General features: G+C 32.8%; 1 protein-coding gene across 2 annotated transcripts in view; it reads left to right on the top strand.

Moving 5' to 3' along the window:
- LOC127709700 (H(+)/Cl(-) exchange transporter 7-like) overlaps positions 1-16,602 on the top strand; it is a 63,483-nt gene that overhangs the window by 29,129 nt on the left and 17,752 nt on the right. For both annotated transcript variants that reach the window (XM_052215346.1, XM_052215345.1), the window contains exons 13-15: positions 294-387; positions 2,711-2,880; positions 8,247-8,298. In XM_052215346.1, coding sequence (XP_052071306.1) covers positions 294-387; positions 2,711-2,880; positions 8,247-8,298 — 316 coding nt within the window. The remainder of the gene's footprint in view (positions 1-293; positions 388-2,710; positions 2,881-8,246; positions 8,299-16,602) is intronic.

Here is a 16,602-nt window from a genome sequence, read left to right as displayed (position 1 = left end):
CATAACATTTGGTTGAGGCAAACTCAAGTTAGAGAACGGAAACCAATTGTGGGACGTACGGACGGACGTACGTACGTATGTACAGACGGACAAGGGTAAAACTTAATGCAACCACTGCTACGGCGGGGGCATAAAAATTACTGACTGTACCTAATATTGTGGAGCATGATATGAGTAAATTGTGGTTATATCTTATCTCATAGTAAGCATCACTCTTTTGTATTGTAATCACCATTTCTTAATGGATATGAAAAACGTCTTTAATATTATGTATTATGCATTATTTTTTACAGTTCTTCTGTGCTGATGGAAAGTTTAGTTCTATGGCTTCAGTGATGTTCAGATCTCCAGAGGAAAGTGTAAAAAGTTTATTTCATGATTTGCCAGGTAATGAATAAGAAAACTTTCATAAGGTTTTTTGTTGATGTGAAATTGTGAATGTTCAACCATCCCCTTACCTGGGACCGTGGTGTAACAATACAATATATATGAAAAAAAAAATGTAAAAATCAGTTGGAAATGGCTTGACTTTTCAGATTGGCACAAAGCACAAAAAAGTAACATCAGTTTAAAGCTTTTGGATGATCAATTTTGATTTTAACATATCTATCTTTGAATTCTTCTTAATTACTTTTACTGGAATTAGATCATAATTCATCAGGTCCTAATAAATATTATATATGGAATGATCATTTTGGAGCTTATAATTCTGCTGATATGATAAATAACTTTTGAACCAATGAATTGCTGAAGTCATGCATTGTTTTCAAAAAGAAATTAATAATATCAAAAATCAATGTTGACATGTAGTTTTATTCATGTTTTGACTACATGCAGTCAATAGTCAATGTAGGCCTTGTGTGCGTTAAAGTGTACATAAAAAACTTTATTTCTGATATGACGTTCTTCTTTTACTTTAGCTTATTTCAATAGAACATAGCAGATATCACAATTGAAATTGCAACATCGGTTGTATTTTGAACAATATCGGAGAACAAAATGGACATTTGTGTTGATGTTGCTCGCTAAGAAATTAAATAAAATGATTTTAAAAGTAAATTTACATGTATCTGTTCATTTTTTATCATGAAACGGTTGATATTCTATATCGTTTTGGCTTCATAAAATCTCAAAATGGCTGTCTTTCAAACATGTATTATAGGCACCCTTCGAAGTACAAAAGTTCTAAATTTTTCTATTAGAATCAAAATAATTCTATCATGCCATGCTCTGTGCTCTTTTTAACATGAGCAGGGATTGTATTGTTCAATGTTTTACACCTCGCTAACACTCTGTATATAGATATTGACAAATAAAATGCCTACCCATGTTGAAATGAGCATAGAGCATGGCATGAACGAATTATTTCTTAAATTAAGAACGAGAATTTTATTATGAATATTTAAAGAAGATGCATATATTGAAAAAAAATTATTATTATCATATAATGTATTAAGTTATTTAACTATTTATATGACAAAAAACTAAAAAAAAATTCTCAGCTATAAGCATGCTTAAATTTAAACAACCTTTTGATTTTCAGTAGGAAGGGGGATTTTTTTTGCTGCTGGCATATTCATGTTACACCTGTTGAAAAAATTATTTTCGCCTTTAGTACACAACTATTTCTTCCAAAGTCCTGCATTTTTAAGGACAAAAAATTCACTTTCACTTGTCTTGGGCAAAGTTATTTTTACAGTTAGTACCAGTCCAGAATATTTATTTTCAAAATCCTTTTTTTCACCTTTTGTTATGCTTCATTAGCTTGTGTAATCGTGACATTTTTAAAACTCTCAAAGTACTCCAATCAGTAGAGTGATTTTCTTAAGGCACCAACCATTTTACTTCGAGGGACAAACGATTTTATTACTTCAATACTTGAATAAAACACCAACAATTTTTGCTTCTTCAATTCTATGTAATGTACATTTAAATTACGTGTACATGTAGAACAGTGTAAACAATTCTCATGTGCATGTAACTCAAACCGGTGTACACATGAGAACAAATGTAATGTTCATTACATGAAACTTAATGTAAACAGGTTTACAGTCATGACGTTTGGTGTGAACACAGCCCTTATTTTAATATGTTGCCTGTATAGCAGTGTGAACACAGCCCTTATTTTAATATGTTGCCTGTATAGCAGTGTGAACACAGCCCTTATTTTAATATGTTGCCTGTATAGCAGTGTGAACACAGCCCTTATTTTAATATGTTGCCTGTATAGCAGTGTGAACACAGCCCTTATTTTAATATGTTGCCTGTATAGCAGTGTGAACACAGCCCTTATTTTAATATGTTGCCTGTATAGCAGTGTGAACACATTGGAATCACTATTCATCAATGATACCTTGCTAGCAACTACAAAGTAACTTTAGTAAAAACTTGTTAAATTACATGTATGTCTTTCCCATGTGCTTAATTCATTATAATTTTTTAAAAGAATGACTTTTTGGCTTTCTTATTGCAAAACATTAACTTTGTGATTTTAAAAAATAGGAGAAAGCATCGCCATTGACAACTTCTGTTAAACCAGTATATGAGATTCACAACAATCGTTTGTGGGACATAACAAAAGATTTTTTTTTTTTCATTCCTTTTTGAGAGAAATATTTTTATGACATAATTGCATTGAAGTTTCTCTATTTCTTGAAGAATAATTGTTTTATTTGTATATATAATACTTATCTTATTTATTTTATATCAGAGACCTACCAACCAACCACATTGATTTTATATTGTTCCATGTGTTTTTTTCTTGCCTTGTGGACATATGGTCTTTTTGTTCCAAGTGGACTTTTTATACCAAGTCTTCTTATTGGTGCTGGATGGGGTCGTTTGGTTGCCATACTTCTACATTACATCAGCCCAACAGCTGTAAGTTATGTTAACTTTCTTTATTATGGACATTGATGTCTAGATGGCTGGATATATAGATATATGATAGAATTTATGGATACCTGCCAAAAAATGTGATTTACCAGGTCACTCAGACTTCCTCCACTGACATTCATACAGCTGTATGATATATATACATTTAGTTATCCCTAATTTTTACCTGCGTCGCTGAAGGCGAAAGCTGTTCTAGTAACCTCTGGACTCTGTCTGTTCGTCTGTCCGAAAGAAAACTTTCGTCAAAGTTTATTTGGCTTCTATGAAAGGGAATGATTTAATATTTGGTCTGCAGCTTCATAATGTTGAGTTGTAGCTAGTAAGCAAATTTTTACATCTGCTGTGTAGCTGCTTCCTGTTTGTTGATAGAAATTTTACAACACTCATTGTACAAGGAAAATTTTCGTCACAGTTTTCTTGGCTTTTATGAAGGGAAATGATTTAATATTTGCTCTGCAACTTGATAATGTTGATTTGTAGGGAGTAAACAATTTTTAAATCTGCCTTGTAGCCACTTCCTGTTTGCGGATAGTTTGAAAGGAGTAGGTCCGGTAAGGGCCGATTTTGGCCTCAAACTTCAAGTTTATCTGATGAAAGATTTTGGACACTTTTTAAACACTTAAGTGTCTACTTTATTAGATTCAATAAGTTTATGTGAAAGATTTGGACTGATTTAGTCATTAAAAGACGCTCAAATTCAAGCTTAAATATTAAAAATCTATCAAATATGCCATAATATGTCCCTTTTCAGATGTTTTTTGTCCGTGTTCATCCTCAATCTTTATATATGTTATGTATTATCATCAAATACAACCTAACATTTAAATATTAAGAATGAACACAAATGCGGCCACTTCCATTTCAGACAAAAAAACGTCTAAAAATTCACACAAATGCTCAAATTGTGAAGATTTCAGTAATTTAGCATGACTCAACGATGCTAGTACCCAATACATGTGCATTGTATTGTCAAAAACAGCCCATATTTATGTAACAGAAGTATTCTTCTTTCCAATAAATAGCTAAAAGTTAACATTTTAACAATTTTGTAAAACTGCTATATTTTGGGGCCAAAAAGGGGTCTTAGTGGACCTACTCCTTTTACAACACTCATTGTACTAGGAAAATTTTCGTCAAAGTTTTCTTGTCACCTATTGAAAGGAATGATTTTGATATTTGGTCTGGGAATGATAAGTTATGTTCCTTTATGCATGTTACCTCAATCAATTGCATGCAGCAACGCAGGTCCAACCTGGCATATGTCTTGTTATAAGTAATCCATCATGTTCAATAGCTGTTCTAGATAAACTGTTTTCAGTATAAACTGAGATAAGCTGTAGAAGTATGAAGATAAATTAATCACTTTTGTTTAAAAATTGAAACAGATTCTCCAAACCTTTGTTACACATGCTACAGTTTTTGTCTCGCCTGCAACTTTCATCGCAGTATGCGAGACATAGGTATTACAATCCGGTGGTGGCTATGGTGGCAGCGATGTAAACTATTTGTATAAAGCTTTATATTTCAGAAGGTAGAAGACCTGGATGCTTAATACCTTGTATGCAGATACCTTAAGTTATAAAGTTTCCTTCTGTCATATGTCCATGGTCCTTGACCTCATTTTCATGGTTCAGTGACTGCTTGAAATTTTCATGCCCCCGCTGTAGCGGAGGGTGCATTAAGTTTTACCCTTGTCTGTATGTACGTCCCTCCGTATGTCTCGAAATTGGTTTCCGTTCTCTAACTTTAGTTTGCCTCAACCTAATGTTATTAAACTTATACACAATGCTTATTACCACAAAACACAGATCAAGTTTGTATTTTGGTGGCGTCACTTTTACCATTCTAGAGATATGCCCCTTTACAAATTGAAAAATTGCTGAATTTTTCGTTTCCGTTCTCTTACTTAAGTTTGCCTCAACCAAATGTTATGAAACTTATACACAATGCTTATTACAACAAAACTCAGATCAAGTACAAATTTGGGTAGCGTCACTTTTACGGTTCATGAGGTATATGCAAGCAGGGTCATCATCTGTGTCCCATGGACACATTCCCATTTTTAGCTCACCTGGCCCGAAGGGCCAAGTGAGCTTTTCTCATCACTTGGCGTCCGTCGTCCGTCGTCAGCGGCGGCGGCATCATCATCGTCGTTAGCTTTTTACAAAAATCTTCTCCTCTGAAACCACTGGGCAAAATTTAACAAAACTTGGCCACAATCATCATTAGGGTATCTAGTTTAAAAAATGTGTCCGATGACCCCGCCAACCAACCAAGATGGCCGCCATGGCTAAAAATAGAACATAGGGGTAAAATGTAGATTTTGGCTTATATCTCTGAAACCAAAGCATTTGGAGTAAATCTGACATAGGGTAAAACTGATTATCAGGTCAAGATCTATCTGCCCTGAAATTTTCAGACAAATCTGACAACCTGTTGTTGGGTTGCTGCCCCTGAATTGGTAATTTTAAGGAAATTTTGCAGTTTTTGGTTATTATCTTGAATATTATTATAGATAGAGATAAACTGTAAACAGCAATAATGTTCAGCAAAGTAAGATCTACAAATAAGTAGTCATGACCAAAATTGTCAGTCAAACCCTTTAGGAGTTATTGCCCTTAATAGTCAATTTTTAACAATTTTTCGTAAATTTTTGTAATCTTTTACAAAAATCTTCTTCCCTGAAACTACTGAGACAAATTTAACCATACTTGGCCATAATCATTATTAGGGTATCTAGTTTAAAAAATTTGTCCGATAACCCCGCCTTCCAACCATCATGGCCGACTTGGTTAAAAATAGAACATGGGGGTAAAATGCAGTTTTTGGTTTATATCTCTGAAACTAAAGCATTTAGAGCAAATCTGACAGGTGGCAAAAATGTTTATCAGATTTAGATTTATCTGCCCTGAAATTTTCAGACAAATCAGACAAGAGGGTTGCTGCCCCTGAGTTAGTAATTTTACAAAAATTTTGCAGTTTTTTGTTATTATCTTAGATATCATTATAATATCTAATATCTAATACTATTAATTATGATTTTAACCTTATTTTACATGATTTCTAAAGCATCAGTAAATACAGGTGAGCGACACAGGCTCTTGAGAGCCTCTAGTTTATCTTTTATGTCAAGTGAATCACTTATTATGAGTAATAGTATAACTATATTTGGTATATGGGTTCCTTGCAATGTTTACATGTCCATCAGACAGGGTTCGCCTGACCTCGACCTCATTTCATGGATCAGTGATTAAGGATGAAGTTATGTGATTAGGTCCGTTTCTCAGATACTATATTTAGTGTATGGAATGATTGTAAGGGGTACATGTCAGTCTGGCAGGTTTCATCTGACCTTGACCTCATTTTCATGGTTCATTGGTCAATGTTAAGTTTTTGTGTTTTGGTCTGTTTTTCAATTACCATAAGCAAGAGATCAACTATATTTTGTGTATGGAATTATTGTAAGGTGTACATGTCTGTCTGCCAGGATTTATCTGACCTTGACCTCATTGTCATGGATCTGTTAGAATGTTAAGTTTATGTGAAACTTGTAGTAAAACCTTTATCTTTAAGAATTTTAACATAAAATAAATGGTCAGTAAAGCAGGCAAGACATTTCAGCATGTGCACTCTTGTTTTTTAGCTCACCTGACCTGAAAGGTCAAGTGAGCTTTTCTCATCACTTTGCGTCCGTCGTCCTGCGTCCGTCGTCCTGCGTCCGTCGTCCGTCGTCCGTCGTCCGTAAACTTTTACAAAAATCTTCTCCTCTGAAACTACTGGGCCAAATTTAACCAAACTTGGCCACAATCATCATTGGGGTATCTAGTTTTAAAAATGTGTGGCGTGACCCGGTCAACCAACCAAGATGGCCGCCACGGCTAAAAATAGAACATAGGGGTAAAATTCAGTTTTTAGCTTATAACTCAAAAACCAAAGCATTAAGAGCAAATCTGACATGGGGTAAAATTGTTCATCAGGTCAAGATCTATCTGCCCTGAAATTTTCAGATGAATCGGACAACCCGTTATTGGGTTGCTGCCCCTGAATTGGTAATTTTAAGGAAATTTTGCTGTTTTTGGTTATTATCTTGAATATTATTATAGATAGAGATAAACTGTAAACAGCAATAATGTTCAGCAAAGTAAGATTTACAAATAAGTCAATATAACCGAAATGGTCAGTTGACCCCTTTAGGAGTAATTGCCCTTTATAGTCAATTTTTAACCATTTTTCGTAAATCTTAGTAATCTTTTACAAAAATCTTCTCCTCTGAAACTCCGTGGCCAAATTAAACCAAACTTGGCCACAATCATCATTTGGTTATCTAGTTTTCAAAATGTGTGGCGTGACCTGGTCAACCAACCAAGATGGCCGCCACGGCTAAAAATAGAACATAGGGGTAAAATTCAGTTTTTGGCTTTTAACTCAAAAACCAAAGCATTTAAAGCAAATCTGACATGAAGTAAAATTGTTTATCAGGTCAAGATCTATCTGCCCTGAAATTTTCAGATGAATCGGACAACCCGTTATTGGGTTGCTGCCCCTGAATTGGTAATTTTAAGGAAATTTTGCTGTTTTTGGTTATTATCTTGAATATTATTATAGATACAGATAAACTGTAAAAAACAATAAATGTCGGCAAAGTAAGATCTACAAATAAGTCAACATGACCGAAATTGTCAGTTGACCCCTTTAGGAGTTATTGCCCTTTATAGTCAATTTTTAACCATTTTTTCGTAAATCTTAGTAATCTTTTACAAAAATCTTCTCCTCTGAAACTACTGGGCCAAGTTAATTATAGATAGAGATAATTGTAAGCAGGAAAAATGTTCAGTAAATTAAGATGTACAAACACGTCACAATCACCAAAACACAATTTTGTCATGAATCCATCTGCGTCCTTTGTTTAATATTCACATAGACCAAGGTGAGCGACACAGGCTCTTTAGAGCCTCTAGTTTTAAATACAGCCAAACCTGCATATAAAGGTCACCCTTTGAACCAGAGAAAACTAACCTTATAAGAGAGATTTATTGAGGTTCAAAATGTGAAGGTTATACTACAGCAGGACAATAAAAGACACAATTTCACTTAATATAGCAAGTTTGACTGATGTTATGACATCTTTTGTCCAGTGAAGATTGGGATAACTAATGGTTATACTGTTTCATTCTATCTGCTGTTGTTTTCAACAAGCAAAATCTTATCAATTTCTATAGGAATATAGGCACTGAAAAAATCTTTAAAAAAAGCTGTTTTTGTAATCAAAATTTCAAAAATAAACATCATTGGTTCAAGGATTATGTGAATGATCCCAATCAAATAATTTAATAAGTTGTTTGATTTTTTAGAAATGGGTGACCTTTGAAAAGTATGCATTACTTGGAGCAGCAGCACAACTTGGTAAGTTTTAGATGCACAAACAGTAAAAACACAAATAATGCAGTTTACTATTTTGTGTAAAAACTCATATTTTATCATGAACAGTTGATAATTCAATGTTTCGATAATCAAATGAATTACTGGAACGGAGAATGTGAGTTTTTACTAAAGTGTTTATTGGCTTTGGTTCCAGATGCAGTGATGTACATTCTTCTGGTATACTATGGGATAATGTTGGAACATGAATAATAATTTTTCCTTTGGTTCTTAGAATGAGTTTACTCCTGTTTATTTTAACAGGAAGTTTTTTTTTAGTTATTGCACTATTCAATGTCATTGTTGACTGCTTGTCTTAGGAAAAACAAAGAATTAGAGGAGCTTAGACCATCTGAGAGGTTGTTCTTGCACTGTCTGGGTCCGCCTACTTGGACTATTAGATAATGAAACAATATGGAATATCAATATCAATGACCATGAAATTTCCCTAAAAAATAAAAAAATGCATACACAACAAATTATCAAAACATAAATTAGGGAGGGGTTAGTTGGCTTTATTTCTCGATGGAACTCGAACTAAATTGGTTTTACCAAATATAACCTTACTTTTAAAACTAAGTCTTTACCTTACCCTTACACTAGCCAAACTCGTAAACCTAACCTTAAATTATAATATGTTTTCCAAACTAGAAGTGAATGAATGGCCAAGAGGCGCTACAATAAAAAATAAAAGAAAAGACAATATTGTGAAATTTCTTTATCAAACAATGTGTCTGTTGACCCTGTCTGTGGACCAACATGGCTGACATGGCCGAAAATAGAACATACAATGCAAGTCTTGTCTATTATCTTGAAAACTGCTATAAACAGAGACAAGAGGCTGTCGAGTGACAGCAAACCGGATTTTCCTGCAGAGGTCGAATTCTGAACAGTTGAGCAAGTATGGACACAACATTTCAGCTTAAAACAGCTCTGAATTTGGATTGTGATTGAATATTTAAAATAGATTATTATCTAATTAATAATGAAAATGATATTTGCAAATCTGAACCCCCAAACAGGATCATGTAAAAATTAAACATTAACACACACAACAAAAATAAAATACCACATAACAACTGTGACATCTACCTTCATAACACACTTGACTTAAAAAAAATAGTTATAAAGAAATTTTGACAACTAATGACTAAAATTAATTGAACAGAATCCATATACTTATGTTATCATTACTGGTTCATGGAATAAGTTTGAGTTATTTCCCTGTGAACAGAAATGATTTAACTAATAAAGCAAACATAGTTCTCTAAAATTAGATATGATTTAACCACTAAAAATAGTTCTCTAAAATTAGATTTGATGTTACACAATGTATATCTATTTTCAAATTATTATCAAATATAATAAATAGTTCCAAATATTTTTTCTTTCATTTGTCACAAACTAATATAGATCTGCAACTTATCTATCAATGTCAACAACTTTATCTTCACAATGTAATGTAATGAAATATATCCTTTAATAAAAATAGATTATTATCTAATTAAAGGAGTTCACTTCATCAAAAAAAAATTATATATAGCATTCAGAAATTAGTTTATACAGAATAACAAACAAACCTACCACAAAATTCTTCATACAATATACCAAAGAAAAGAAAAAAAAATCCAAAATGTCATTTATCAATAATACAATGTCTTTTAAAAATCTTTTAAAAAATGAGTTATTTCCCTTTGAACAAAAATGGAGTAATTAATAAGTATTACATCAAAAATTCTTGGGAAAGGGCTATATCTCATCAACTAGAAAAGCTAAAATCGTGAAAATTGAACTTGACTTTCATATAGTCACAGGAAACAACATATCTAAAATAAAAAATTTCGTCAAAGCATTTTCATGTTAATGAATGGACACTGTTTCGAAGCCCCCCACCCCCCCCCCCCCCAGTACATCCCCAAATCAATAATCGATTTTTCCTTCGAAAATCCGGTTAAAAATCTGACAGATGTTCAGAATGTTGAAATCTACATACTGTTGACAGTTCATTTATGTCAACACTGTTAGACGGCTTTTATTGGAGTTATTGTCCTTAAAAGGTGAATTTTGCCAATTTTTTTTTTCAGTTTGCCTATTGTCTTGCAAACTATGATAGATAGACACTTAAATAGCAAAAATGACCAGCAAGAAAAAATACACAAAATTTTAAGTCAACAGTCTGACAGATGTTCAGAATGTTGAAATCTACATACTGTTGACAGTTCATTTATGTCAACACTGTTAGACGGCTTTTATTGGAGTTATTGTCCTTAAAAGGTGAATTTTGCCAATTTTTTTTTTCAGTTTGCCTATTGTCTTGCAAACTATGATAGATAGACACTTAAATAGCAAAAATGACCAGCAAGAAAAAATACACAAAATTTTAAGTCAACATGGCGGAAATTGTTAGAGAACTCCTTATTGGATTTATTGCCCTTTAATGAAGAACTTTACCATTTTTTTGCGTTGTCTAATATCTTAAAAGCTTTAAAAGATAGATAGAAATTTTAGATAGGCAATATCTACAAATAAGTTTAACGGCAGAGATTGTCAGCTAACCCCATATTGAAATTAATGCTCTTTAATGTCAATTTTTACCAATTTTTTTGTGCTTTTGTGTATTATCTTGAAAACTAATAGATAAATCGACACTTGACTTGTCAAAAAAGATCACAAGACAAAATCTACAAATAATTCAAATTTCTAAAATTTATGTCACTTGATGTTCAGTCATTTCATCCTCTCTATACAATTGAGTATGCAAAAATATTTTTCCCAGGACATGACTCAATCAACAACCAATGAATAAATTGATCTTTGACCTGTTGTAATTAAAGGAAATATACCTTTACTATTGGTTTAAAAATGTTTCCTTTTTATCATGTTTAACTCCTCTGAAACTACACATCATAATGGCTTTGAAAGCAGGTAAAATGGTATACATTGAACCAGATTTTGGATCTTTCCCCTCAAAACTTTTTGGGGAGATTTCACTGTTCAATGACACATAATTTATCTTTTAATTTTTTCTTTATTTCAGTCAATGTCCATAAACAGTTTTGTAATTCTGTAATATAGGTGAAATTAACTTATTTTACGGTTTTCTGATGAAAATATAGCTTTTAAAAAATTTTGACCATCACACAAACTGTTCTTAATGGAAGTCTGCTGATATTTACTCCCACTTTTTTTTTCTAAGTCCTTAAATAGTAAAATCCATGGTGTGCAGGGTTGCAAGTGAAAGCACACAAGAAAATTCTCATGTTTTCACAACGATTTCCATATACGTTTAAGTTACGATGTTTGCCAAAAATTCAAGATTTTTTTTTAATGTCTGTGGTAAATGCATGCCATCTTGAAATATAAACTTTAAAGGCAAAGCTTAGCTTAAATAAATTGATTGATACATTTTCATTAACTTTAAACATTATTTTTCCATTTAATAATTAGTCCTTGTAAAAAATGCATGTCCGTACTAACAGACATAGATAAACCAACTAGTGCTGAGAAAGTATGACATTCGCAATTTGTCTGTCACTAGTGCAAAAAATCTTAAAATATAATAATTCTCCTTTTTTTGCCAAGCAATAACTGTGAAGGCTACATTATTCACTCTATTGGGTCTGTAAATTTCTATAATAATCTCATTGCAACAAGGCATTTATTTGTACCTTAAAAAGATATCCTACTGAACAATGTAGACCTTCTTCATGTGTTCCTTTTCCAAAAATAATACTTTTTGTGCACCACTATTTGATTGATATATATAATTCATGAAAACCACAGTTCAGTTTTAATCGTAAAAGGCATGCTGTACATATTTAATAATAATAATAATAATAATAATAATAAATTCTTTATTTAAAGAGGGTAACTCAATTAGAAGTAGTCTAATTTTCATTGAGGCCCTCAAACAAAATACATGTATACAGTTAACATTCATACATTCGATTCATACATTAAAATACAATATATATTACTAGTATATACACAATTCAATCATTCAAACATACAAATGGCAATAAATGGCAATAATTGGTAAAGTTTTGATTAAATTTTCTTATTCTTACAATAAAAGAAAGAAAACAAATTATTCGACTTGCATAGAATTTTCAAGAAAATGATTATAAAAATGTTTCTTAAATAATTCCACATTTCGACAATTTTTTATTTTGAGTGGTAAATTATTCCATACCTTTGTTGCAGAATGATGAAAAGATTTTTTATAAAAATTTTTGTTTGGTCTTGGAACAAATAGATCATTATTAGAGACAGATCGTAAGTTGTGGTGTTGCACATCATTAATATTTAGCATTGTTAAGTAATCAGGTGTTAGTCCATTTACAATTTTATACATTAGAATTGATTGTTGGTATTTTATTCTTTTTGTAAAAGATAGCCATTTTAAAGATGAAAGCATAAAATTAGATGGAACAGAAATATCGCATTCAAGTATAATTCTTGCTACTCTTTTTTGAAGTTTTATGATTCTATCTGAATCTTTTTGTAATAAATTTCCCTAAACTGAACTACAATAGTCTATATATGGTAGAATATATGCATTATAAAATAGTTGTCTTGTGTGTATAGGCAAATATACTTTAATTTTAAACAAAAGTGATATTTTAGATGAGATAATCTTGCATATACGATCAACATGATCCTCCCAGCTTAAATTTTCATCAATGTCAATTCCAAGTAATTTGAAAGAATGGACATTTTCAATACATGTTTCATTGACGGTAATACATAACAGGCGCGTAGCTGCCTTAACGCAAAAAATCATTTGCTTGCACATTTTTGTTCACAAAAAAAAATTCTGAAATTGAATTACGGTCTGATAGGTCATTTAGTGCATTACAGCGACTGAAAACTTATATCTGTGTAACCATGGTACAGGACAGACTATCTTCGTTGGCACTCATATATGTTCACAGAGAAATGGATATCGACACCGAGAGAGTTCTGCGATCATTTGCCTTGGCAAAAAAAATAGATATATAAACTTTGGATATTAACTTTACTTTAAGTCTTACATTTAATAATACAGGCTCAATACAATCACCTTGAAAACATCTTAGATTTATATCCCTTACTTATAAGTCAAGACTTAAAAGTGGCCGTTCGATTTCTTATTTCCATTGCCCGTTCGTCCAAAAGACTATTAATTCACCTGGGGTATCTGTGTCCGAAATGACCTTCTACCGTTGTCGTAGAAACCTCTTCTTCCGGTAAGCGGCCACCGTCAACTGGTTGACTATTCTGCCACATTTTGGAGTGAGCGCATGAAATATTTTTGAAATTTGATAAACAAAAAGAGAATGGGTGCAATTTAATATATATACAGGTGCAATTAAAAACATGGCATTTAAATCTAATGACGGAGCAGAGCCTTGAAGGATTCAGGACTCGGGGCGGAAACAGTAGAGTTGGGCAAGGTGTTCCACTCTCCGATTGTTCTAGGATAGAACGACTCCTTCCGTACTATTAGTTATCTTGGTGTAATCAGGGGTGTATAGAATTTTACACCGTTGTTGAAAATTCATACACCCTGAGGGCAGCCGAATGGGTGTATGAATTTTCAACAACGGTGTAAAATTCCGTACACCCCTGATTACACCAAGATAACGAATTTATTTCTCATGAACAATTCCTTTACTCATTTTTAAACCAGGATGTAAAATTGAAAAATGGTAATGAAAAATTTCCAGTGTAACATTTTGTCAACCTCAATGTTGCTGCGCATTGTCAAATACTTTTTTAGCTTTTCTCATCACTTTGCGTCCGTCGTCTGTCGTCGTCCGGCGTCGTCTGTTAACTTTTACAAAAATCTTCTCCTCTGAAACTACTGGGTCAAATTTAACCAAACTTGGTCACAATCATCATTGGGGTATCTAGTTTAAAAAATGTGTCCGGTGATCCGGTCAACCAACCAAGATGGCCACCATGGCTAAAAATAGAACATAGGGGTAAAATGTAGATTTTGGCTTATATCTCTGAAACCAAAGCATTTAGAGTAAATCTGACATAGGGTAAAACTGATTATCAGGTCAAGATCTATCTTCCCTGAAATTTTCAGACAAATCTGACAACCTGTTGTTGGGTTGCTGCCCCTGAATTGGTAATTTTAAGGAAATTTTGCAGTTTTTGGTTATTATCTTGAATATTATTATAGATAGAGATAAACTGTAAACAGCAATAATGTTCAGCAAAGTAAGATCTACAAATAAGTTGTCATGACCAAAATTGTCAGTCCACCCCTTTAGGAGTTATTGCCCTTTATAGTCAATTTTTAACAATTTTTCGTAAATTTTTGTAATCTTCTACAAAAATCTTTTTCTCTGAAACTACTGAGACAAATTTAACCATACTTGACCATAATCATTATTAGGGTATCTAGTTTAAAAAATTTGTCCGATGACCCCGCCTTCCAACCATCATGGCCGACTTGGTTTAAAATAGAACATGGGGGTAAAATGCAGTTTTTGGTTTATATCTCTGAAACTAAAGCATTTAGAGCAAATCTGACAGGTGGCAAAAATGTTCATCAGATTTAGATTTATCTGCCCTGAAATTTTCGGATGAATCGGATAGCCCGTTGTTGGGTTGCTGCCCCTGAGTTAGTAATTTTACAGAAATTTTGCAGTTTTTTGTTATTATCTTAGATATCTTTATAATATCTAATATCTAATACTATTAATTATGATTTTAACCTTATTTTACATGATTTCCAAAGCATCAGTAAATACAGGTGAGCGACACAGGCTCTTGAGAGCCTCTAGTTGTTTAAGTTTTTTGAAGACATAAATGTTAAACTTTGTCAAACCTTCATGAAATTTTACGAAACTGGGAAAAAAGTTTCTTCAATAAGATACAACTATAAAAAATTTGTTCATGTGTTTTTCTAGAACTATTCTGATCACTTGACTTCTGGTGTCTGAATGTTATCGTTGTGGTCATCTTTGTTCCTTATCGTCTTTTTACTTTTACAAACTTTTCTTCTCTGCAACTAATTTGACCCAATCGAACCAACACTTTGCCACAGTTATCATTGGGTTATCTAGTTTTAATGCCACAATTATCATCTAGTTTTAAAAAAGTATCTGATGATCCTGCCTACCAACCAACATGGCAGATGTGACAAAAAATAGAACATGGTTGTAAAATGGAATTTTTGTCTCGCCTGTGTTAAGACATTTGATAGGTAGATATAAGAAGATGTGGTTTGAGTGCCAATGAGACAACTCTCCATCCAAGTCACAATTTGTAAAAGTAAACCATTATAGGTCAAAGTACGGCCTTGGCTCACACCGAACAGCAAGCTGTAAAAGGGCCCCAAAAATGACTAGTGTAAAACCATTCAAACAAGAAAACCAACGGTCTAATCTATATAATAAACGAGAAAAAAGAAACACTTTTGAACCATATCAACAAACAATAACCATGAACATCAGGTTCCTGACAGGTGCAAACAAATGCAGCGGGTTTAAACGTTTTAAACTACTTTCAATAGACATTTGTTAAGTTTTTTGCTTAAGTTAGATTGATAGTAACTACTTGTGATAGATCAATGATATTTTCTATGAAGTAACATTACTATCAGTTCATATCAGTTTGATGACTATTTTGATGCCCTGCCCCCTAGGCTATGGTCCAGCGAATTTCAATTAATAAGCAATTTTCAATGTTAAGTAAGTTTTCTGCCTAAGCTAATTTGATAGTAACTACTTAAATCAATGATATTTTCTATCAAGTTGCACTATTATCATTACATATCAGTTTGTTGACTGTTTTGAGGCCCTGCCCTCTTGGTCATGGTCCAGTGATTTTTTTTCAATTAATTAGCCATTTTGATGTTAAGTTTTCTGCTTAAGTCAGTTAGTTAAGAACTACTTGTGATAAATCAATGATATTTTGTATAAAGTTGCATTACTATCAGTACATATCAGTTTGACCACTGTTTTGGCTCCCTGGCGCTGTAGATCATGGTCCAGTGACTTTGAATTAATTACCAATTTTCAATGTTAAGTTTTCTGCTTAAGTTAGTTTGATAGGAACTACTTTCAATAAACAATGATATTTTCTATAAAGTTACATGAATGTCTGTACATCTCAGTTTGATGACCATTTCGAGGCCCTGCACACAAGTTCATGGTCCATCGACTTTGAACTAATTAGGGCCCCGCCGAATGGTGGACGCCCTATAGTGATCAGTCTGTCCGTCCGTCCGTCCATAACAAATTGTGTCCGCTCTATATCTAGAGAACCGTTATGATTTCAAAGTTTATACTT

The sequence above is a fragment of the Mytilus californianus genome, unplaced genomic scaffold (assembly GCF_021869535.1).
Source record: "Mytilus californianus isolate M0D057914Y unplaced genomic scaffold, xbMytCali1.0.p SCAF_7, whole genome shotgun sequence".
NCBI classification, from domain to species: domain Eukaryota; kingdom Metazoa; phylum Mollusca; class Bivalvia; order Mytilida; family Mytilidae; genus Mytilus; species Mytilus californianus.
Note: the sequence above shows the minus strand (reverse complement) of the source record. Positions and strands in the feature narration are given on the sequence as shown.